Source organism: Pleurodeles waltl, chromosome 9 (genome assembly GCF_031143425.1).
Source record: "Pleurodeles waltl isolate 20211129_DDA chromosome 9, aPleWal1.hap1.20221129, whole genome shotgun sequence".
Lineage (NCBI taxonomy): Eukaryota > Metazoa > Chordata > Amphibia > Caudata > Salamandridae > Pleurodeles > Pleurodeles waltl.
Genome location: NC_090448.1, coordinates 314,680,210 through 314,700,289, shown reverse-complemented (window position 1 = coordinate 314,700,289; position 20,080 = coordinate 314,680,210). Strand labels below are relative to the sequence as shown.

Here is a 20,080-nt window from a genome sequence, read left to right as displayed (position 1 = left end):
GGAATTATTGGGGTGTAGGGTGAGTAAGGTTTGTGGGTGGCAACGTGTGTGTGTATATAATATATATATTTAAACATATTCACAAATCTATACATTATTATACATATATATATATTTATCTACATACATATATATATATTTACCATTTTATTTTCTACCACGGATATGTCTTTACCAACCATGCCTCTATAACTAAATTTTCGTGGTGAAGGCATTTTCATGGTAAAAAACGTTAGCTGTAAGTGCATTCGTTGTAATGACAGATGCATTGTAATTACCACGTTGTAAAGGCAATTGTGGTAATTGCATTCATTGTTCCGTCATACAACCAGCAGCGCAGCAACTCTGCCTGCTGCCCTCCGTTGCATGAAAGTTTAGTAAATGTGCTCCTTAGTCCACAGTATTTTGGTGCGTGATATTTTGAGCTCAGAATTCTTATAATCAACCCAAGCAGCAGCCTTTAGATTGATTCAATGGGCTGCTAAAGAATTCCAGAATTTCAATCTCTTATAGGATGTTATAGTGTTTCACGCAGGGTTTCTTCACGATGTGCAGAATTCTTTAAAATGTGTCAGCAGGGTAGATATATTATTGAAGCAGAAACTAGACCATCTGGCCAACATGGCTTTATGTCCCGCTAGGCTACATTTTGTTCCAAAACACGAAGAGAGACATGTACCTGACCATGAAGTCCACACACTGTTTATTTTGCGCTGAAACAGGCCTCCTACTGTACATACAGCACAGCGGAAAGGTTCTCACTGTTGTTTCAGCTGAATGAGGCCTTGTGGCGCAAGGGGTGTTTTAACATAGTGCATTCCTATTGGCTCTTCTCCTCCTGCTTCCAGTTCCAATTGGTGACTCAGGTAGCACTGGCCTCTGCTGCTTCTTCCTCACTAAGCGAAAGGTGAAGGGGTGCTCATTCACTTAATGATTTACCTAGGCTGTTCCTATTTGTGTTGATAGCTTGGAGGCGACCGCACCACTCCAACACAACCAACCACAACTCGGGCTTTTCAGTGTGGTTTGAAGAGCGGGCGGAGCAACTTTACAATTTGAATGTCTCAGAATGTCTTCTATGCATGCTTTGTGATACTACTGTAACTGTAAATATCCATTATTGTATATGGTGCTAATAAATAGGTGTCCTTTTGTTTCAAAGTGTTTAATTTTTGCAAGTACGGGAATTGAGGAACAAAGGGCATTAATTGTATGCACAGCGACAGAGGCTCACCTCCAAAATGTTCAGAAGAGATTTCGACCACACACTAACGCAGACAACTCACGAAGAAAATAAGTTCAAAACTTGCCAACACTATGTGATCAAGGTTAGATTTTATTATGTTGTCTTCAAAACAGCTAAAAACCATAATGAGGACGAGTCACGCACCATGTGGACCAAATTAAAGAGATCGACCTTACATCAATCGATAACTTAGGAAATGACGTGACATAAAATTCATGAGGCTACCAACACTACCGTAAACATATAAACACATATATTCAGTATCAAACAGTCTCTTACAAATCAAGATTTCAAAGGAAAAGAACTGGACAAGGGCAAGAGAAAGAAGGAAATATTAAGAGGGATGTAAAAAGGACACAAAGAGAATTTGGTTAAAAATGTGAGCAATCATTGATAGTTGTTTGTGTTACTCTTCTTTCTAAATGCAAAACGTAATTCATCATGTCCACAAGGGCAGCTCTGAGCTAACTACCCCGTTTAGAGAATGACGTATGAGGTCATTTAATAATTCCGTTATTATTAGTCGGGTGTCAGATTGCAGGAAAAAGGAGCTACTCATTCAGCCTTTAATGTTTATTTGCATAACCGGCAAAAAGCTAGTGATAGCATCTATGAATAAGAACAAGGGGTATGTAAACCTCTGTGGCTGGCGACGTGGCATCTGGTTCTCACTCGAGCCTGCCAGTGCCTTCAGGACAAGCAACGTTCCCTGGTACCCAAGAACCCCTTGGCTGGCTGAGCTCGCACTCGCAGGCATGTGTAGATTCTTGTCAGTCGGATGACAAGACAAGGAAGGACAAGCGAAGGTAGGTACACCATCTACAGGATGAGATTGTGTCTCAGAGCAGCTAGACAGCAGTGTGAGTGATGGACGTCCAGCGCCACTCTCAGTCAGATTTCCACTAATAGTGCAGATACTTGTCATAGATGATTGGCTACTTGAGCGTCCTTGTCAGTTTCAGGCTGCCTCTTTCAACTCTGTTGGCTTGTATATATCGTTTTACTTGTAAATGGTTGGCAGAATGTGCTGCAGCTTGTTTGGGATCAAAAATGTGGTAAAATAACAGTGATTAACATGTAGGTGGTACTGCTGCTTAGACGAGGACTTGGGATGAGCCAAGGCCACTCTCATCTCAAATTTCCCATGGTTGCACACTTTGGTGCAGGGGATAAACTGTGATTAGAACTCAGGTCTCTTAACTCCACATTCAAAAACTTACCCGATACACCACGTGTCTGTTACTCGAGTTAAAGCATCCATCCCTTACCTGATGATGGAGACACAAGATGTTCCATCCCTAAAGGTAATGTACTCATTTCTCATCCCATATCATCCATCACTGCCACAGACTCTCACATTGGGTGCTAGGAATCACTTTTGATTCAGGGTTAAAAACCTGGGTATTGCATCCCATTGCTTAATCCTAGCAACTCATAAGGAAAAGGGGTACATTCTCCAAGTGACATGCAAAGGACATTCATCAGTGGTTTCCCATAACTATTGCATTCACAAACAATTGATGGCGCACCGAAACTTCAAGGGGGCTAGTATTCATGAGCAAAATTGTGGCTGTCAGTAAGGGAGGGATTCCAGTAAGTGAATGTCGGGAGCAGGCTTTGGGACATGTCTCCGTGTGTCCATTCTCTACAGGCCATATTTGTCTTGTAATTGCAGCCCCTGTCTGTTTCTTTAATGGACAGGAGCAGCAATATTGCCATTTTGCGAATGTAAATGTGCAGTGATGGAAGTCTGCTGTCCGTCACCGGCTCCCATCACTAGATTCACTCACGGAATTTGTCCTCATTACTATAGATGAGACAGAATTTCTGAGAACCCTTAAGAAGGGCCATTTTAAACTATGATAATAAATACATCTATCACCTTGCTAATGGACTGGTCGCAGTGCTGGGCAAAAGCAGCGATCGCTTTGCAAACTGATTCTTAGGTCGTCGACCGTTCTGCAGCCAAAACGTCCTGAATGTGATGAAAACGTTCGAGGTAATTATCAGAGGAGCTTATTGTGTTTGTGTACTGCTCCATTGATGTCAATGAATCAAAGGTGATCCTTATTGTCGTCACCATTTTCTCAGGGACTGTAGTTGCCTCTGCGATGACCACCTGTTTACGAGTGTTTTTAAACTAGAGGTGGAATATTAGCCATTGCTTTTGTAGCTGCCTGCATGTGCGGTATCATGCAACCCATCAACAGGGCAGGGGCAGGTTAATGGAAGCGTGTCCATGCCGAGAGCGTTCGTCCAATTCACGAGTCATACACCTGGACACCGCATACACAAACACGCTACAAACTAGATGCACCTTTAAATAAGAGTCTTGTCAGAAACACCGTTAGCCAGTGCTTAATTTGTAAATAAAAATGTGCCGGTACCCAAAGCTCTCTTCTGACACACGCGGCTGCTGCATTTAAATGTGCGAGCACAGAATACTGAGGCAGAGTAATCCTGAAGCCATTTTAGGCCTCTTTAGTCCATTTACAGAAACTCCCTGCCCCTTCAGCCCACTCTTGCAGCTTTCTGCTTTCTTCCTTTGTAACGCTTTTTTATTTTTCCCGTCTTTCCCATATGTGTATTTAGCTTGCAGTAAATTCTTAAGGCAGAAGAATAACTGCCTGTCCTCAAAAATAAGTGCTGGTGCTCCGCACCGTAAACCACCGGCTCAAATTAAACACTGCCACTAGCTATCTGAGCCATTTCATTTATATCATTATTGTGATCTTGCACCGAGTACACAATCTGCCATTAGAATGGTGTCCGAATAGCCCGTAAATCCTGGGTCTATTTCACTTGCTGGAATGACCATCTGCAGTGCTGAGTTACTGATTAGAAACACCTTTAACATTGTCAACATATCCATGCTTCAGAAATGGACAAATGGACGCTGTTCAGCAGATCCTGCAAATGGTGCCTTACAGTAGCTATTCTGCAGATTCCAGAGCTTTTGTTTTGTTTACACAGCTGGTACTTCAAACATGCAGGTGTTGCAGATTATTAAGGTGACATTTTCACATAGACTCCAGGACCAGCCCTACAACATACCTATATTTCAAATTTAACACTTCGAGAAGTCGGAAACATCCCATTAAATATGTGCTACAGATTCTGAAGTTGTGTTGATATAGTATATGCACCTGGAATTTATAACCGTAAACATATGTTGCTGTTTATACCTACAAGTCACATGGAGGCATTGGGACTTCTGTTCAGATGCATATCTGAAATGGTCATACAATAGTGGAATTACCATTAAACAAGACACTAAGACTATGCACTTTACACATAAGTTTGAATCCTATTATCTAATTGGTGTTTAGTCATCACCTCAGTTTTTGAGCATATACATTCACTGAGAAGCTATAGTTCTATTCTTTTCATCATTAAGGTTTAGTCAGTTGCATTCTGTCCACCATGCTTCCTGCAAATACTAGTACGTTAGACTTGAGATTATACCTTTTTGCTCTTGTGCGAAATACATGAAGACCTACACATAGCCCCCATGCTGCGGGGAATTCACACAATGCATTTTCCGTTCTCCGTCATCTCAACACTTTAACATCCTTTGACATTTATTCTTATGCCACTTCCCCTTTAATCTTTTGCCAATTCATTTAGTCAAGTTCATTCTTCAGTTTCTACTTTCTTTATACCTTGTAAGATTAGGAACCTTTTATATTTCTTCAAGTTTTACTAATGTCCTGTCTCCTTTTACTATGATTTCCCATTCCTCATCGTCTGATGTATATTTCACTTTGCTGTGGTCTTCTCATGCACCATCCTTCACTCACTTGTATTCTGGAATCTTCCTCCACTTTTAATTGACTGTCTCTTATCTTAATCATATCCTCATTTCTTCTGTTTCTAATGGATATCACTGTCAGAACAGCCTTGTGTCCCCGTATTTCAGCCTCCCACTCTTCTAGATCTCCTCATGTTCTGTTCTATCTCTTGTTTATGCCACTCTAGTCATTTTACGATTCTCCTACACACTCATCCCTTACTTTGATCTACCTGTTCCCTACAATGGTCTCCATCTATCCAAGCCATTCAGCTGCTCTCACGAAAGATCTTCCCACAGTTGAAGGGTGTTCTCGTTCTACTGGAAATTTCCCTCTTCTTGTGCCAGAAAAATGCACAAGTCAATACTGAACGAGGTAACTCCAGGGCAGAGCAACTGGACACCTAGAAAACACATAGGAGACACACCAAGTGTCAATTCATGGTTTAAGAAGGAGAAACGTAGAGGAGTGCTTTGGCAAATTCCTTTCAAAATATCAGGTACCGCAAAATAAAACCCAGACTGTTTAAATACCTCTTTATCCATGAAAATATGTGTAAAACAAAGTCTGTTCTGAGGGTCCAATTATTTGTGTCCACAAAAAGTACAAGAAAATGTATTGAGATGATACTTGTATTATGAGAGTGCAGTTGGTTTTGTACAGGTAAGTAGACAGCCATTTACCTGGATCCTGGATTTTGATTATTCTTCTAAAGAGATGTCTGCAAACCATACGCTAATAAACCATATTTGAAATATATTCCCCTCCACCGGGCTAAAATTCATGAAAGCCTCCAATGAAATAACTGGCTCTGTCATTTTCTATTTTATAGAAACGCTTCAGATCTGGCTGTATAAAAATGCTCTATTGTTCTAGAAACAATCCAGATGCCTATGATACACATCTCGCAGCAGCTTACTTGCTCAATGTTAGTCATAAATGCCTAGACATTGAAACCTAATCAAGGAAACTTAAAAATATTCATTTGTTTATTGTTGTTAATATCTGATTCCATTATTGAAGGCACATATGGGATCCACATATATATAGTTGGACTACATATGTCTTTAACAATAGCTCTCAAACCTGTCCCTTACTTAATCAGCCCCGCCATGGTGATCCACGGGATAATGTCACAAGCAAAAATGAGGAAACATTTTTATTTTGATATTTTAGTGACTTTTGGACACTGTTGACCATTAAATTCTAATTCAAACTGAACTTAAAAAGACTGCAGTGAGTTTGAATGCTAATTGTTTGCAACAGATCAACTCAGTCAGTTCTTTAACTTTTTCTGAAACCGAAAGGTGCTGCCCTGGAAACCATCCTAGCATCTGAACTTTTCAACCTCTATCTTGAAACTCTACATGATAAAATTAAAGATTTTTCCACACACCATCACTAATATGTGGGTAACATTCAACTGTATTTATATGCCCTTATTGCTGCAGATATTTTATTGATTGCTAAAGATCTTGATAACATTTTATCCTGAATGACTGCTCCACTTAAGTAAAATCCCAACAAACATAAGTTCCTTCTCATGTCTTCTTCAGTATACACTACTCTAGTTCAAGACTAGTTGGACCTACAAAAAAGGTTGGGACCTTGTTTTGAGTTTAGTTGATGGGATTCTCTGTCAAAATGTGGCAGATATGCTATCAGCCGTAATACAAGTGCTATAGTCTATAACACACTTATTCAGAGGACGGAACATCTGCCACACCCATGCATCTCGTCTGCCAAACTTTAAATATGGCTAATAGACTTCACTCTGAAAGTACAAAATTGTTTGGTTTTATTCTTGATAGTTGCTTTTTATCCTTGATAATTGATTCAATCTTCCTGGACAGGTCAATAAAATAATGAAAAATACAGATCAAAGGTCCAGACATATCCATGGAATTGAATCCTTTTTTATCAGAATAGGATCTCAAAGAAGTACTCCGGTCTACAGATTAGAATGCATAAATTCATTTTCACTTGCTCTTAGAAGTGAAGTTCATGCTTCATCCTAAGAAATATATCCTGGATAAACCACTTCAATCACATTACTGCTTTATTAATCACCTTGAGGAAGCTTTCCATTGAAGGCAGTTCTACCTAAAACAGGGATGCTTAACAAACCCTATCTTCTGAGCATAACAAACCCTATCTTCTGAGCACTCACATTAACTAACAAACAAGAGATCTCAGTAGAATCTTTTCATATGCACAACTCTGACACTACTCTCCTTGTGACACTGTCTTCAACAAAAAGTGCACTTCAAATTAATCTTGCTCTGATCTTGCAGCTAAAGTTTTGAACTCCTTTCTGCCTTGTGTCAGCACTATTCTCTGTTTCCATCCTTAAAAAAAGAGTGGAAAACCACTTGTCAATCCTTGATGTAACCTCTGAATTTGCAGCATGATATTTAAACATACAGATATCATCCTAATTGGGAGACTTTTGAACTGCAGAACTCATGATCTCTTTTGGAATGAACATGTACTTATACTTCTTTATTGTTTGCTGTTTGATGTCTTCAGCTCAGTATTCATGTTCTTGCATAGTTGCTTCTCATGCATTGTATTCACACTAAGGCTCTGTTCAACATGTGTAATATTGCTGATCTGCATAAAGCACTCTGACACTCTTGGGTCCTGTACATGCTATTACAAGAATTCTAGATAAATATAATAAATCTAATAACTCATTAAGAACAACCCATAATAAAAAAGGGAACATTTTTCTGACAATCATGAAGATAGTAGAATGAAGAAAAGACTAGACAATAAACTTAACTCTTACCGTAGCCCGAACCACAACCCTCACCACACCTATGTCCCTAGCTCTAGCCCCACACATAACCATAACCCCAACATTAATGGTTGTGTTTAGCCTAACTGCCAACAGCTATATACAACAATACTTTTAGCCTACATCATTAATACTGAACAATAGGTTTCTAAAGCTTATTCATTTTCTTATCATGGCCCATTTCAAAAGCATTATATAAACCATAGGTGTCCAGCACTGACCTACGAGATTAAGATGCTTGACAAATTTTCTAGTAACAATGGACTATGTTGCTGGTTCATACGTATCATCTGTATATGTTTTTAATTTAGCATGAATTGAGCTTACTTGGTCCAACGTACAACAGATGTTTGATGTAATTTCTTCTCAGTCACACTGCCACTTCCCCTACTCCAATTAGTTTGACAGTCCCCCTATTTTCACTGTCTAGCCTGAAAAAGTTTTCAATAATGAGTTCAACAATTTCTAATTTTGACCAATGCTTGTTTGACAATCTTCACTACTTGTATCTGCTTTTCCCTACATATTTCCATGTACACCTGTTGATGTAATTCATTTTATGTTTGTACACCGATCTTTTTGCCATACCGGTTAGGCTTCACTTTTGAAAATCATTTCTACTGCCCCTTTTACTTGAATTTACTGATTATGAGTGTCAATATTATACAGAATAAGAGTACTATTCCATTATCATCAATTGCTTTGACCATCTTGATTTATAATCTATACCTTTGCAAAACTGACTCGTTGTTGGTCAGTATCTTTTGATTAATGATTTACTGATGCCAAGAATGTCCTAAACAATGTTAAGATCAACCAAAAAGTTTGTTTTATTTACATTAGTTTTTATCAGTCTACTCCTACTACTGGTGCAAGATGGTCTTCCTTGACTCTGATTGTTTAGTTCGTCATTTTTTTATTTCACCCACTCCAAAGAGGTTCCTGTTGGAGGTGATATTTAGGGTAGAAAGCAGCTAAATAACATCGTAGAGACTATTTTCTCCAACTGGTAACAAATGTTGTTCCTTACATTCCAAACATTAACACCCACAACATTCCATTTCCATGCTCCAAATGCCAATGTTCCACTTACATAAATGCAACACACCCTTCCCCCATAATGAACAAAAAAGAATTACAAAAATAAAGGATGCTATGAATCAATAATAACTCTTTAAGTAATCATCCAATATTTTTGACAGGGAATTGTAATAATTACATTTTATCTGTCACTCATTCACAACAACGTATCTTCCTGTCAAACCTTTATCAAAGAACAAAACACATATGTCCATGCTTATTTTCTCATTAGCCCTCTAAGGAAACTCCCTTGGCATAGCCCGGATTTATTGGATCTTATGCGATTTATTGCCCATGTAATACAGGATTCTGTTTTGTAAATATTTTTGTCTTCTGATCCATACCGAGCCAGAAAGTTTTTTCTGGTTTTCCTTTTTTATTGACGTCAATACTCCTTGACTTTTCTGTAGAAGCACCATTAGTATGTCTCTCAAACCCATGAGCACAAATAACTTGTCCATCCTACGCAAAATTCTATCATCTACCTTAGTCCACACCATTTTTCAGATCTATATTAAAGTTTTGATATTATTCACCTTCCTCCAGCCTGACACTGTATGATCTCCTCTTTGTGTGACATTCCATCTTTTTACTCATTTTGGCTTAAAACACGATGCCACCTAACCCTGTCCAAAGCCACTATATACCCCTCTTCCTCCAGCTCTTCCAATTCATGTACCGCCGATCTTGAAAGATGGTTCCCATTTACATTTTGACAAATTAGTGTGTAATTCAAATTAAAAGAAACCTCACAAAAGTCCACTTAGCTAACGGATGGGTACCTTTAGTAGGAGAGGCCTCTACCAGCAATTTGTGATCAGTGGGCAAGAGCTTACTTTTCACATACTGAGTAAGAACTCCCTACCCTCTGAGGCAAATGCCACCATTCCCTCTGTGCAGCCCCTCTCCTGTATCAAGACCGCCACAAGCCGTATGCACTAGCTGAGTCCTCTTGTGTAAAGTCTTTCCTTTGTGCTGAAATGGAGAAACATCTACTACAGCCTGTATGTGAGACCTGCAAGGTTGAGGATCAAAGGAGTTCCGATAATCCCCTTTCTGCTTCTTGTGAGAGAATGTACGGAGGATTATTTCTTACCCAGCACCTCTTCTTTCTGTTCCTCCTACAGCTTCCTCCTCACTGCTGTGGCACTGCTTTCCAGCTACTCCATCCATCTGCTGCTGAAATCCTCAGGGATTGTGGGTACGTGCTCTTTGAGATATTAGTACTATAAAATGTTGTGATGGATCCAAGCTATGTTATTGGTAAGACTGAATCACACATTCCTGCTCAGCAATCTTTCTGCTAAATAATTTGTGAAACTAATGACAGGAAGCTTAGGAAAGCTTGGATAAAAACCTCATCAAAACAAGTAATGTTGGTCCAACTTTAGCAAAATAATACATAAAGCATCAGGGGCTGGTGATTTTACAAATAGTTAGCCAATTATGAGGTAATTTACCAAGGCCTTGTAAACTAACAGTACCTTAAAACATGCCATACAGGGATGTGGAATTCCTATTGCCCGACGCCTGGGACATCTTGTTTGGGGTCAAGGGCAACAAGTTTTTATGTTTACTTTGTCCTTGGGACAAGTAGGCCCAACCCCCTGCAGCACAAACCCTTTGGCTGCCTGTTTACAGAGAGTTGAACTCTCTGCAGTTGAGGTAATGTGTTTCCAAAAGATAATGCTGTTCGAACTTGTATTTATGGTTCATTATTTGAAAGCCTTCATTATTAGGGTGCGTGCTGTAAAGAAATGTTTTAAGGTCACACTTCACTACTGACGTTGGTTCCAGTACAAAAAAAAAAAAAACGTGTACACACATGTTTGAAAAGTTTAGACTAAGAGGCTAAGTATAATGCTCCCAGAATGCTCTCTGATTATATGCAAATGAAGTGTCATTTAGTAAAATGTGTTGATGCATGCTAGTATTTCCCAAAAATATTTCTAATGGAAAATCAGTGTAACCATTTTTAACACGATTATGGGAAGCATGAAAATAAACAAACACTGACAAAGCCAACTGATCTGACATACTTTTATACGTCTTTTAGTTTCATCAATGCGTGTCTTGTTTTGACATGGCTTTTGTAACACTTTATTGTTGTGGGAGCTACCAGGCCCTCAACATTGTAACAAACATTGGCAAACCCCCCCCAAAAAGTTTTTGAACTCTTAAAGCACACGTTGCCACCAGCGGCATAACAAAGGCCCCGCAGCCGCCCTCCAGGGGGCCCCGTCAGCACAGCACCTGCCCTGAGTGAGTGTGGAGAGGGGGCTCCTCCATGTTCTTTGCAAAGGGGCACCCTCCAGTTTCGTTACGTCACTGATTGCCACTGTAGTTCCTGACACTGAACAAAACTACTTTGTGTGGCAATATGCTCCTTGTGGAAGAGCAGAATGCGATCACTCACAGTAAAGCCAGCCGAAAGAGAGAGAAATAGAAGTTTAATAAAAACAAAATGTCTTTGTTAACACCAGACCTAATTAGGGACCAAAACCCACATGTAGGTAGCTTTTTGCATGTCGCAAACAGCGACTTTCGCTGTTTGCGACGTGCAAAAAGCACATTGCGATGCACAAACCCAGTTTTGCGATTCAGTAACCTGGTTACCGAATCACAAAACGGGTTTGCGACTCGCAATTAGTAAGGGGTGTTCCCTTCCTAATTGCAACTCGCAGTGCAATGTAGGATTGTTTTGTGACCGCGAACGCGGGCGCAAACCAATCGCAGTTTGCACCCATTTCAAATGGGTGATAACACTTTCGCAAAAGGGAAGGGATCCCCATGGGACCCCTTCCCCATTGTGAATGTCACTGTAAACATTTTTTCAGAGCAGGCAGTGGTCCTGCGGACCGCTGCCTGCTCTGAAAAAAATGAAACGAAAACGTTTCATTTTTCGTTTTTGTTATGCATCTCGTTTTCCTTTAAGGAAAACTGGCTGCATTACAAAAAAAAACTGCTTTATTGAAAAGCAGTCACAGACATGGTGGTCTGCTGTCTCCAGCAGGCCACCATTCGTGAGGGGGACGCAAATTGCGACCCACCTCATGATTATTCATGATGTGGGCATTTGCGAAGCCCTTGCGAATCACAGATGGTGTCAAGGACACCATCCTACATTCGGATTTGCGACTTGCAATTTGCAGGTCACAAATCTGAACCTACCTACTTGTGGCCCCAAATTCTTAAAGAAAGTCACAAAAGTGCACCCATGGTATATGTCGTACCCCTATAAAATATTTGTGAACTGTATTTTAGCGTGGGTAAATACGATGTGTAGATTTGCTCATGTGAAAATCTATTGAGCATTTGCAAGTTCATTTTGCCTCCAGCCACTTTCTTCCCAACCCTGGAAGAAGTTCTAATTCTGCCATTGTCATGAGTAAATGTCCAACCTTTCTTATTATGGGAAAATATTAGAGAGAAGCTGGTAAAAATCTTTAAAACATGCAGGTTAGTAGGTTTGCAGACTCAAAGGCATTCCAGCCCTGGAACTATTGCTTACTGCTTCCTCCAGCCCCAGTATGCAGATCTGCAGAAAGGTGGCAAAATAAGGAAATTGCTACAGTAGGGATTGAAACTCCAAGTATTCAAGCCCTACTATGGTAGTAGCCCTGGCATAATCAGAGAGGCTATTAATTGCTGCCATAATTTGTCGCCACACTACATGGCACCAAAGGGACAAGTAGATTTGAGAAGCAACCTGTCCCCTGGACAAGTAGATATTTTAATAAATTCCACACCCCTGCCATAACAGTGCTACTAAGGCCTGATGATGTCACAGTATTCTAGCCGATGGTATGCAACTTCCCAAATACTCTATGATGTAACAATCTTTTATTAAATGTTTAATTAGTGTTATCAGTGATGAAAAACGTCATAATTCTGGTGTGAATGAACGGGAGGGCTGCTTTACAAGGCCTTCTCACCAGCATCTTCGTGGTCTACAATGCCACACACTAGTTACATGAGTGTTATTGTAACAAGGGTTTTTTATCCCAACAAAGCGTTTGAGATTATCACTCCCTCATTTTTATTATCCAGGGATGTCATAGTATACTCTCAGTGACAGGAAGTATCACAAACTTTGAAGACATTTTAGTCAGTAATTGGACAGAATATCCTGCATGCTAAGTATGAGCAAATAATTTGGTTTTGCATGCTCAAGGTTGAATTGTAGTCATTTACCTTCATGATTTTGCACATACACCCACTTCTGTTCCGTTGACTCCTCAACAATAAAACACTTAAAAGTGCAACAATCCCATGAGCTCAGTCAGCTTTGTCAACCACCCCAAGTTATTACTTATATAAATGTGTTTTGTTTTGTCCTCTATATTTAGCATTTGATTGAGTGCTTCTTTCAAATGTGAAATACGTCAATGTTACATCCCAAAATTGTATTTTATTTATTGCTTTTGTTCACTCTCATCATACATGTATCATGCCTAAGCCACTACTTCCTTTCCACCTTATGATTTTTCGCTCCCATTCAGAATTCGGAATTCACCCTTGAATTCCTCATTTTGTACTGGTTTTCCTCATGGAATTTTCATCTTGTTGGAGCAGCTGAAATATGGAAAAGAAAAAAAGTGGATCTACGGGAAATCTGCAGGCTTTAGAATTACAATGAGGCCTGTAACAGAAGGCACCAGTTTCATGGGACTTAATGGCCAGTTCATTATAATGACCATTGTGTGGCAACTAACAACTCCAAGTCAGTTTGGTGTAGGAGATACATGAATTTCTCAGGTGTATCATGTAAATAGAGTTTTCTCAACGGTATTTAAATATGGGTGGATTAAACATGTCTGTAGAATTTTCACTTGTTGTATAAGTATTTAAAAAAAACCTCTGGCAAACATAAAAAAAAATCATTATGTGGGCAATATGATGCTTAGAACCCTGTGTACTCTAGTGGTAACAAATACAAATACAATCAACAGCTTCTACTGCCAATAAAGCCAAATACCACTGCCACAAATCTCCTTACACGATACGCCCGTTATCGCTGATAAATTCAAGCACTGCAAACACAAAACTGGTTTCGTGATTTGCCCATTACAGCTGATAAATGCAAATACTCCAAACAGAAAACTGTCAAGTGAAATGTCCCAGGTCAGAGCAAGGTTGAACTCTATCAAAACAGCTCACAGATAGCTCTCTTCAGTGTGCATATTCTTCTCAAGTTTATGAATGAGGTCTAAACTTTCTCTATTTACATTGACCTTCATACCAGTCACCCCTGTAGGGAAGCTGCTCTAATTTATAAATGGAGATCAATCAGTCGACTTATAGAGCACAGCATGTCACCCATGAGGGTATCCAGGCGCTTGCAGCGACCATGGTCTCTGTCTAAGTGCCAGGTTTTTAGTGCCCTGTGGAACTCCTGTAGAGTTGGGGAGGTCCTGGGGTGCAGGGGGAGGCCCTTCCAGGCTTTGGCCGTGAGTAGGAGAAGGAGCATCAACCTGCTCTGCTGTGTTATATGTGGGGGTTATGGACCAGCACAAGGGAGGTGGATCAGAGGTTTCTGGAGGGTCTGTGGAATCTTACGCAGTGGTTTATGTAGGCGTCTCTGGAGTCCTTCAGGGCCTTGAATGCATGGAAGTGGAGCCTGAACTGGTATCTCTTCTAAACAGGGAGCCAGCTGAGCTTTTTGAGGTGAGGTGTGATGTGAGTGCGACAAGGAAGGTGGTTAGAAATGGGGTTTCTGATTGGCTAGAGTATATACCTAAGCCAGGCAGAAGCTGCCACTCTAGTCAGGGTAAGAAAGTGACAAGCTCACTGCAGAGCAGGCAGGCTTATTATTAGAGGCAATATGTAAAGTATTTGTCAACACACTCACAGCAACACAGTAAAGCACCACAAAAAGACTCCACACAAAAAATAGTGACAATTTATAATCATAAGACCAAAAATGACAAAAATCCAGTAAACAGTTTAGGAGTTATGCTTTAGAATAGATCTGGTCAAAATAATATTACGGCAAGGCAAGGAATACCAGTCTGTGATGAGTCCATGTAGAGGTTAAATATAGATGCACAAAAAGGAATTAACCAGTATCTCTGAGTGTGTGGGGCTCATATTAGGGCCTTTGCAGAATGTCAGAAGATGCACTGTGAATTATGGTTACCCAAGCTGGTATGTGGTTGGGGATTCAAGTCGAGCCTCGCTGGGCAGGTTTACCAGATGAAATGCAGTAATATTACCCCAACGGCGAGTAGCACCGGATAATAAATCTAGGACTGCTCGGGTCCACGCTACCTCCTGTAGTCATAAACAGGACGGATGGGACTGTGACAGTACTTGGGTGCAGGCAGAGGAATGCAGAGCGGGTGTGGCACTGACCATGCGTTGAAGACGGCCGGGCGGCCAGCAGGTCTGTGCTCCCAATTTGTGGGACGTCGGCAGGCCTCCCACATAGTGTCTGCATTACTGGCTAGGCAATCATGCTTCACAGCGGCAGGCGAGGCTGGGGGAGTGAGCATCGCACAGAGCCTTGTTTTATGAGTGTGGGCCAGCACGGTTCACTCGATGAAGTGGGCTGCTGTTTAAGTGTTCCTTTAAGATGATGCACAAAGTCCCCAAACATGGCGTTGCTTAAACAGGGCCTGTGTTGAAACCCCAGAGGTCTCTGCTGCGGCACTCCTCAGGCGCTCAGTCCTCAACACTTCGGTGGCGCTACGAGCACAGGCAGAGAGGCAGATCATCTTGTGGCAAGGTCTTTTGTGTTCCTGAGACCTGAAGAAAGAACAGAGGGCTAGCTGACAAGCCCCCTTGGGGTCACTCTGGAGTTGGTTTGAGGTTTGTGTTGCGGGGCAGAGGTCAGCAGGCAGCTCAACAAGGCAGGGCAGCAGTTCCTGGGAGCAGTCAGGCACAGCAAAGTGGAAATCCGTCTGGCGAAGCAGCCTTTACTCCAGCCTATTTTCTTTTTAGTCCAGTAGTGTAATGTTTTAGTGGTTAAAGAGGCCCAGTACTTTTACTAGAAAGTGCCTTTGATGTGGTAGAGGAATACAAAGGTTTTCTGTAAAGTGCAAAGGTTGCCTTTTCAGCTCAGCCTCGGCTCCAGACTATCAGTGGATGGTAATCATCCCCTTTGTGTGGGCTCTGGTCACTACCCTTTGAGATGTAAGTGTGAGCCCTTCCCAACCTCCTCCCCAGGAAGACCCATCAGTATGCAGCTGAATGCAGATGTAGTGGAGTATCCTGTGTTGTGGGTGTCTGAAGGGAATGCACAAGTGTAACTGTCACCCCGCCACATCCAGATGTGTATTGCAGATACCCTGTAGGCACACAGGGCAGAGAGTGCAGAGAAATGTCCTCTTTTTAACGTGCTATTTCTAAAGTAGTAATAATAAATCTGACTTTACCAGTAAAGAGGATTTATTATTACCATGATGAGATACTAAACATCATCATCAGCTACTCCTCTCAGATCAGGAATTACAGCTTAAAGATATTCTAAGGAATTTCCAATGCTGGCCTATGAGAGGGGCAGGCCTCACAGTAATGAAAAATGGCTTTAGGAGTTTTTCATTACTAGGACATGAAAAACATCAAGATACATGTCCTGGCTTTTGCTTACATGGCACCCTGCCCTATGGGCTACCTAAGGACTACCTTAGGGGTGATTTATATGTAAGAAAAGGGGAGTTCTGGGCTTGGCAAGAGGTTTTAGATGCCAAGTCAGGGTGGCAGTGAGACTGCACACATTAGCTCTGCAGTAGCAGGCTTGAGACATGCTTAGAGAGCTACTTGAGTGGGTGGCACAATCGGTGCCGCAGACCCACTAGTAGCATTTCATTTACAGGCCCTGAGTATATGGTATGCCACTTTACAAGGGATGTACAGGTAAATTAAAGATGCCAGTTGTGGATACACCAATGTAACCATGTTCAGGGGAGAAGCACATGCACTTTAGCACTGATTAGCAGCAGTAAAGTGATCAGAGTCCTAAAGCCAACAAAAAGATACAGCAACAAAACAGGAGGTAAAATGGCAAAAAGTCTGGGGTAAGACCACTTAAGGATGCGAGGTCTAACAGAGGTCTAGGATGAGTCTTGCTGGAGTGTTCTGGATGGTCTGTAGTCTTTGAACTATGTGGGCCTCGATTCCTGTGTAGAGGGTGTTTTCATAGTCTGGTCGACTGGTGATGAGGGCTTCGGTGTGTCTCAAGTTTTGGGGAAGCCACTACAAAATTGTACATAACATCCACAGAAGGAAGAAGAAGGAGGGTAACAGTGTGTTGACTTGGGACCTCATGGTGAGTTGGCTGTCCAGGATGATGCTGAGATTCCTGGCATGCTCAGCCGGGGTTGGAGTGGGCCCCAGGTCTGTGAGCGACCAGGAGATGTCCCAGGGGGAGTTGTTGCTGCTGAAGATCAACACTTCAGTCTTGTCTGTGTGAAACTTGAGGCAGTTATTCCTCATCCATTTGGTGCTGCTGGTCATCCATTGGTGGAAGTTGGTTCTGGCAACAGTGGAGTTTTCGGAGAGGAATAGGATGAGTTCTCTGTTCGTGTAGGATATAATGGTGAGTTCCTGGAATCTGACTATGTTGGCAATGCAGGACATGTAGATGATGAAGAGGGTGGAGCTGAGTGATGAGACAAAAATTGGGATAAATGTTTTTATTATTAGAATGTAGAAGAATAAAGTCACAGACACTTTATGAATGGATTCTTTAGGAAACATTTGTCCTGCAGCTAGTGTCACTCTGATGGTGGAACATACACATGACCATTCTAAAATTATTTCAGTGTCTTACCTAAGGATAAAGGGATGCCCTAGGGTGCTTATTGTGCATCCTGCATGCTTTTCTTTGCCCTTCATAGTGATGTGTTTCTTCCTTGCATTCATTCTGTAATCTAGTTCATCATATCACAGTTATTCCTTTCATGTTCTTGTTGTATCATGTAAGTAAATGCACGCCCATGTGTATTATTATCTGCCACTTGGCCTTCATCCTGTTCTGGAGTGGTAATCACCATGTATTTTTAGTATTTATAGTATGTGGGATGCTTTTTCATTTTCTTCTCCACATCTGAACTTCATATCTACTCTTCTAATTCCTTTTGATAGAAACAAAACTTTGTTTGCAGTAGAAAAAAATTATGATTCCATTTGTATCACCATGCCCTTCTTTTTAGGTCGAGCATAGCAGCACGGAAGTGCTGCTTTTCCGACGTTTTGGTATGTATCTGGGCTTTTAACCACGCCCACTGCACGCCTATCACTCATTCACAGGCTTGGCCTTCAAAAATCCTTTATTTTCGTTGGTAAATGATTTATGTTTGTCCATCCTTGGGCCAGTTTAGTTACTGCCTTGGGCAGCACCCCTGTTACACGGCACATTTGCCGATACGTTTGACTGAGAGCAAGCTTATTTTTCCTTTTGTGTGCTTCTTCACGCTGGTGCTGTGGCACTTTGAATCGTCCTGCTTATGTGAAACTGTTTTACTTTTCATTCTCAATTTATGTGGCAAGAAGAGTCCGGTTAGGAGTTTACAATGCTAATAGCTCTAACTCGAGCAAATGCAAAACCCATTGCATTGCAAATGCTTGTTTACCTCTATTTTTAATTTCTGTACTCTGAGTCAGAGGGCGGCCAACTTTAAAACTAGATATCAACTTAACAAATATTTTTCCTCCTACAAGAAATGTGAAAAGTGCACTTTCGATTCTTGCTTGGAAATGGCTGATTGCTCTTTCTGTAACGGAGGACGTTCCCACCATCTTGTACCACCTGGACAAATCTTCCCCCTCCTCACACACTCAGCAATGTGACTTCCCATAGACATTCTTTAGCCGATGGGGCATTCTCAGGTCTTCTCGACAAGAAAACCCAACATTGATGGCAGGTCTTGGTGATTTCTTGAGTTTCAAGATGGAACCCAAATCCCTGATAAAAATGATACCACACTAAGAGAAATCTAGGGAAAATTGTTTTGGCAACAATGCACAAGTCAAGCAATGGATAAAGCAAAAAATTACCAATGGCTGCAGATCTGGAGCTGAGGATTCCATAGGCAGCAGTCATGAGAAGTGTCTGTGATGCCTACTGGCCACAGTTCACCAAGGTCAAAGGAGGGGCATCTTTTGTAGCACGTCTTCGTGTGAGTTACCCCCAGTCCAACTTAAAGAGCACAGCTAGTAGAAAACATCTCTATGTATTTCAAAGATAAAGCAAAATATTAATTTGTATCGCAGATTGCTACAACGACAACAAGCCTCCAAGACAACTATGACTGAAACTCGAAGACAAATGGTTTGAGTGTTCAGTGCTTGTGGCTGATCCTGTGTTACAAGACTGCTTCTCAGCTGGAAATGATGCTCATGCTTTGTCACTCTCTCTCTTTCTGTCATACAAACACACAGACATACACTCTTTCTTGTCCCCTGCTCCATTTCTCTTTCTTTCTTTATTTCATTTTCTTTCTTTCACTGTGTTCTCTCTCTGTCACTCCCTTATTTTGTGTCTGCCTATCTCACACTATCACCTTCTTTCACTCATACTCTCGCGTCTCCATATCGCTCCCACCCTGGCTTTCTCTCTCTCTGTCTCTCTCTCTCCCCTCTCTCTAACTTCCTATATGTCTCTCTTTCCCTACCTACCTCCATTTCTTTCTGTTTCTCTCGTTCTCTTTATTTATTCCAATTTATCTCTCTCTCTGGCTCTCTCTTTCATCTAGTAGTCCTTCCCACTAGCATAACCACTAAAATTACAGGGGTGTGGAATTTATTAAAATATCTACTTGTCCAGGGGACAGGTTGCTTCTCAAATCTACTTGTCCTGTAAAAAGATCTACTTGTCCCTTTGGTGCCATGTAGTGTGGCGACAAATTATGGCAGCAATTATTAGCCTCTCTGATTATGCCAGGGCTACTACCATAGTAGGGCTTGAATACTTGGAGTTTCAATCCCTACTGTAGCAATTTCCTTATTTTGCCACCTTTCTGCAGATCTGCATACTGGGGCTGGAGGAAGCAGTAAGCAATAGTTCCAGGGCTGGAATGCCTTTGAGTCTGCAAACCTACTAACCTGCATGTTTTAAAGATTTTTACCAGCTTCTCTCTAATATTTTCCCATAATAAGAAAGGTTGGACATTTACTCCTGACAATGGCAGAATTAGAACTTCTTCCAGGGTTGGGAAGAAA

The 20,080-nt window shown here is 41.2% G+C and overlaps 1 protein-coding gene across 1 annotated transcript in view; it reads left to right on the top strand.

Annotated features, from left to right (window-relative positions):
- SLC38A3 (solute carrier family 38 member 3) overlaps window positions 1-20,080 on the top strand; it is a 269,690-nt gene that overhangs the window by 167,566 nt on the left and 82,044 nt on the right. The window contains exon 5 of the mRNA XM_069206822.1: window positions 10,045-10,118. Within this exon, the coding sequence (XP_069062923.1) occupies window positions 10,045-10,118 (74 nt within the window). The remainder of the gene's footprint in view (window positions 1-10,044; window positions 10,119-20,080) is intronic.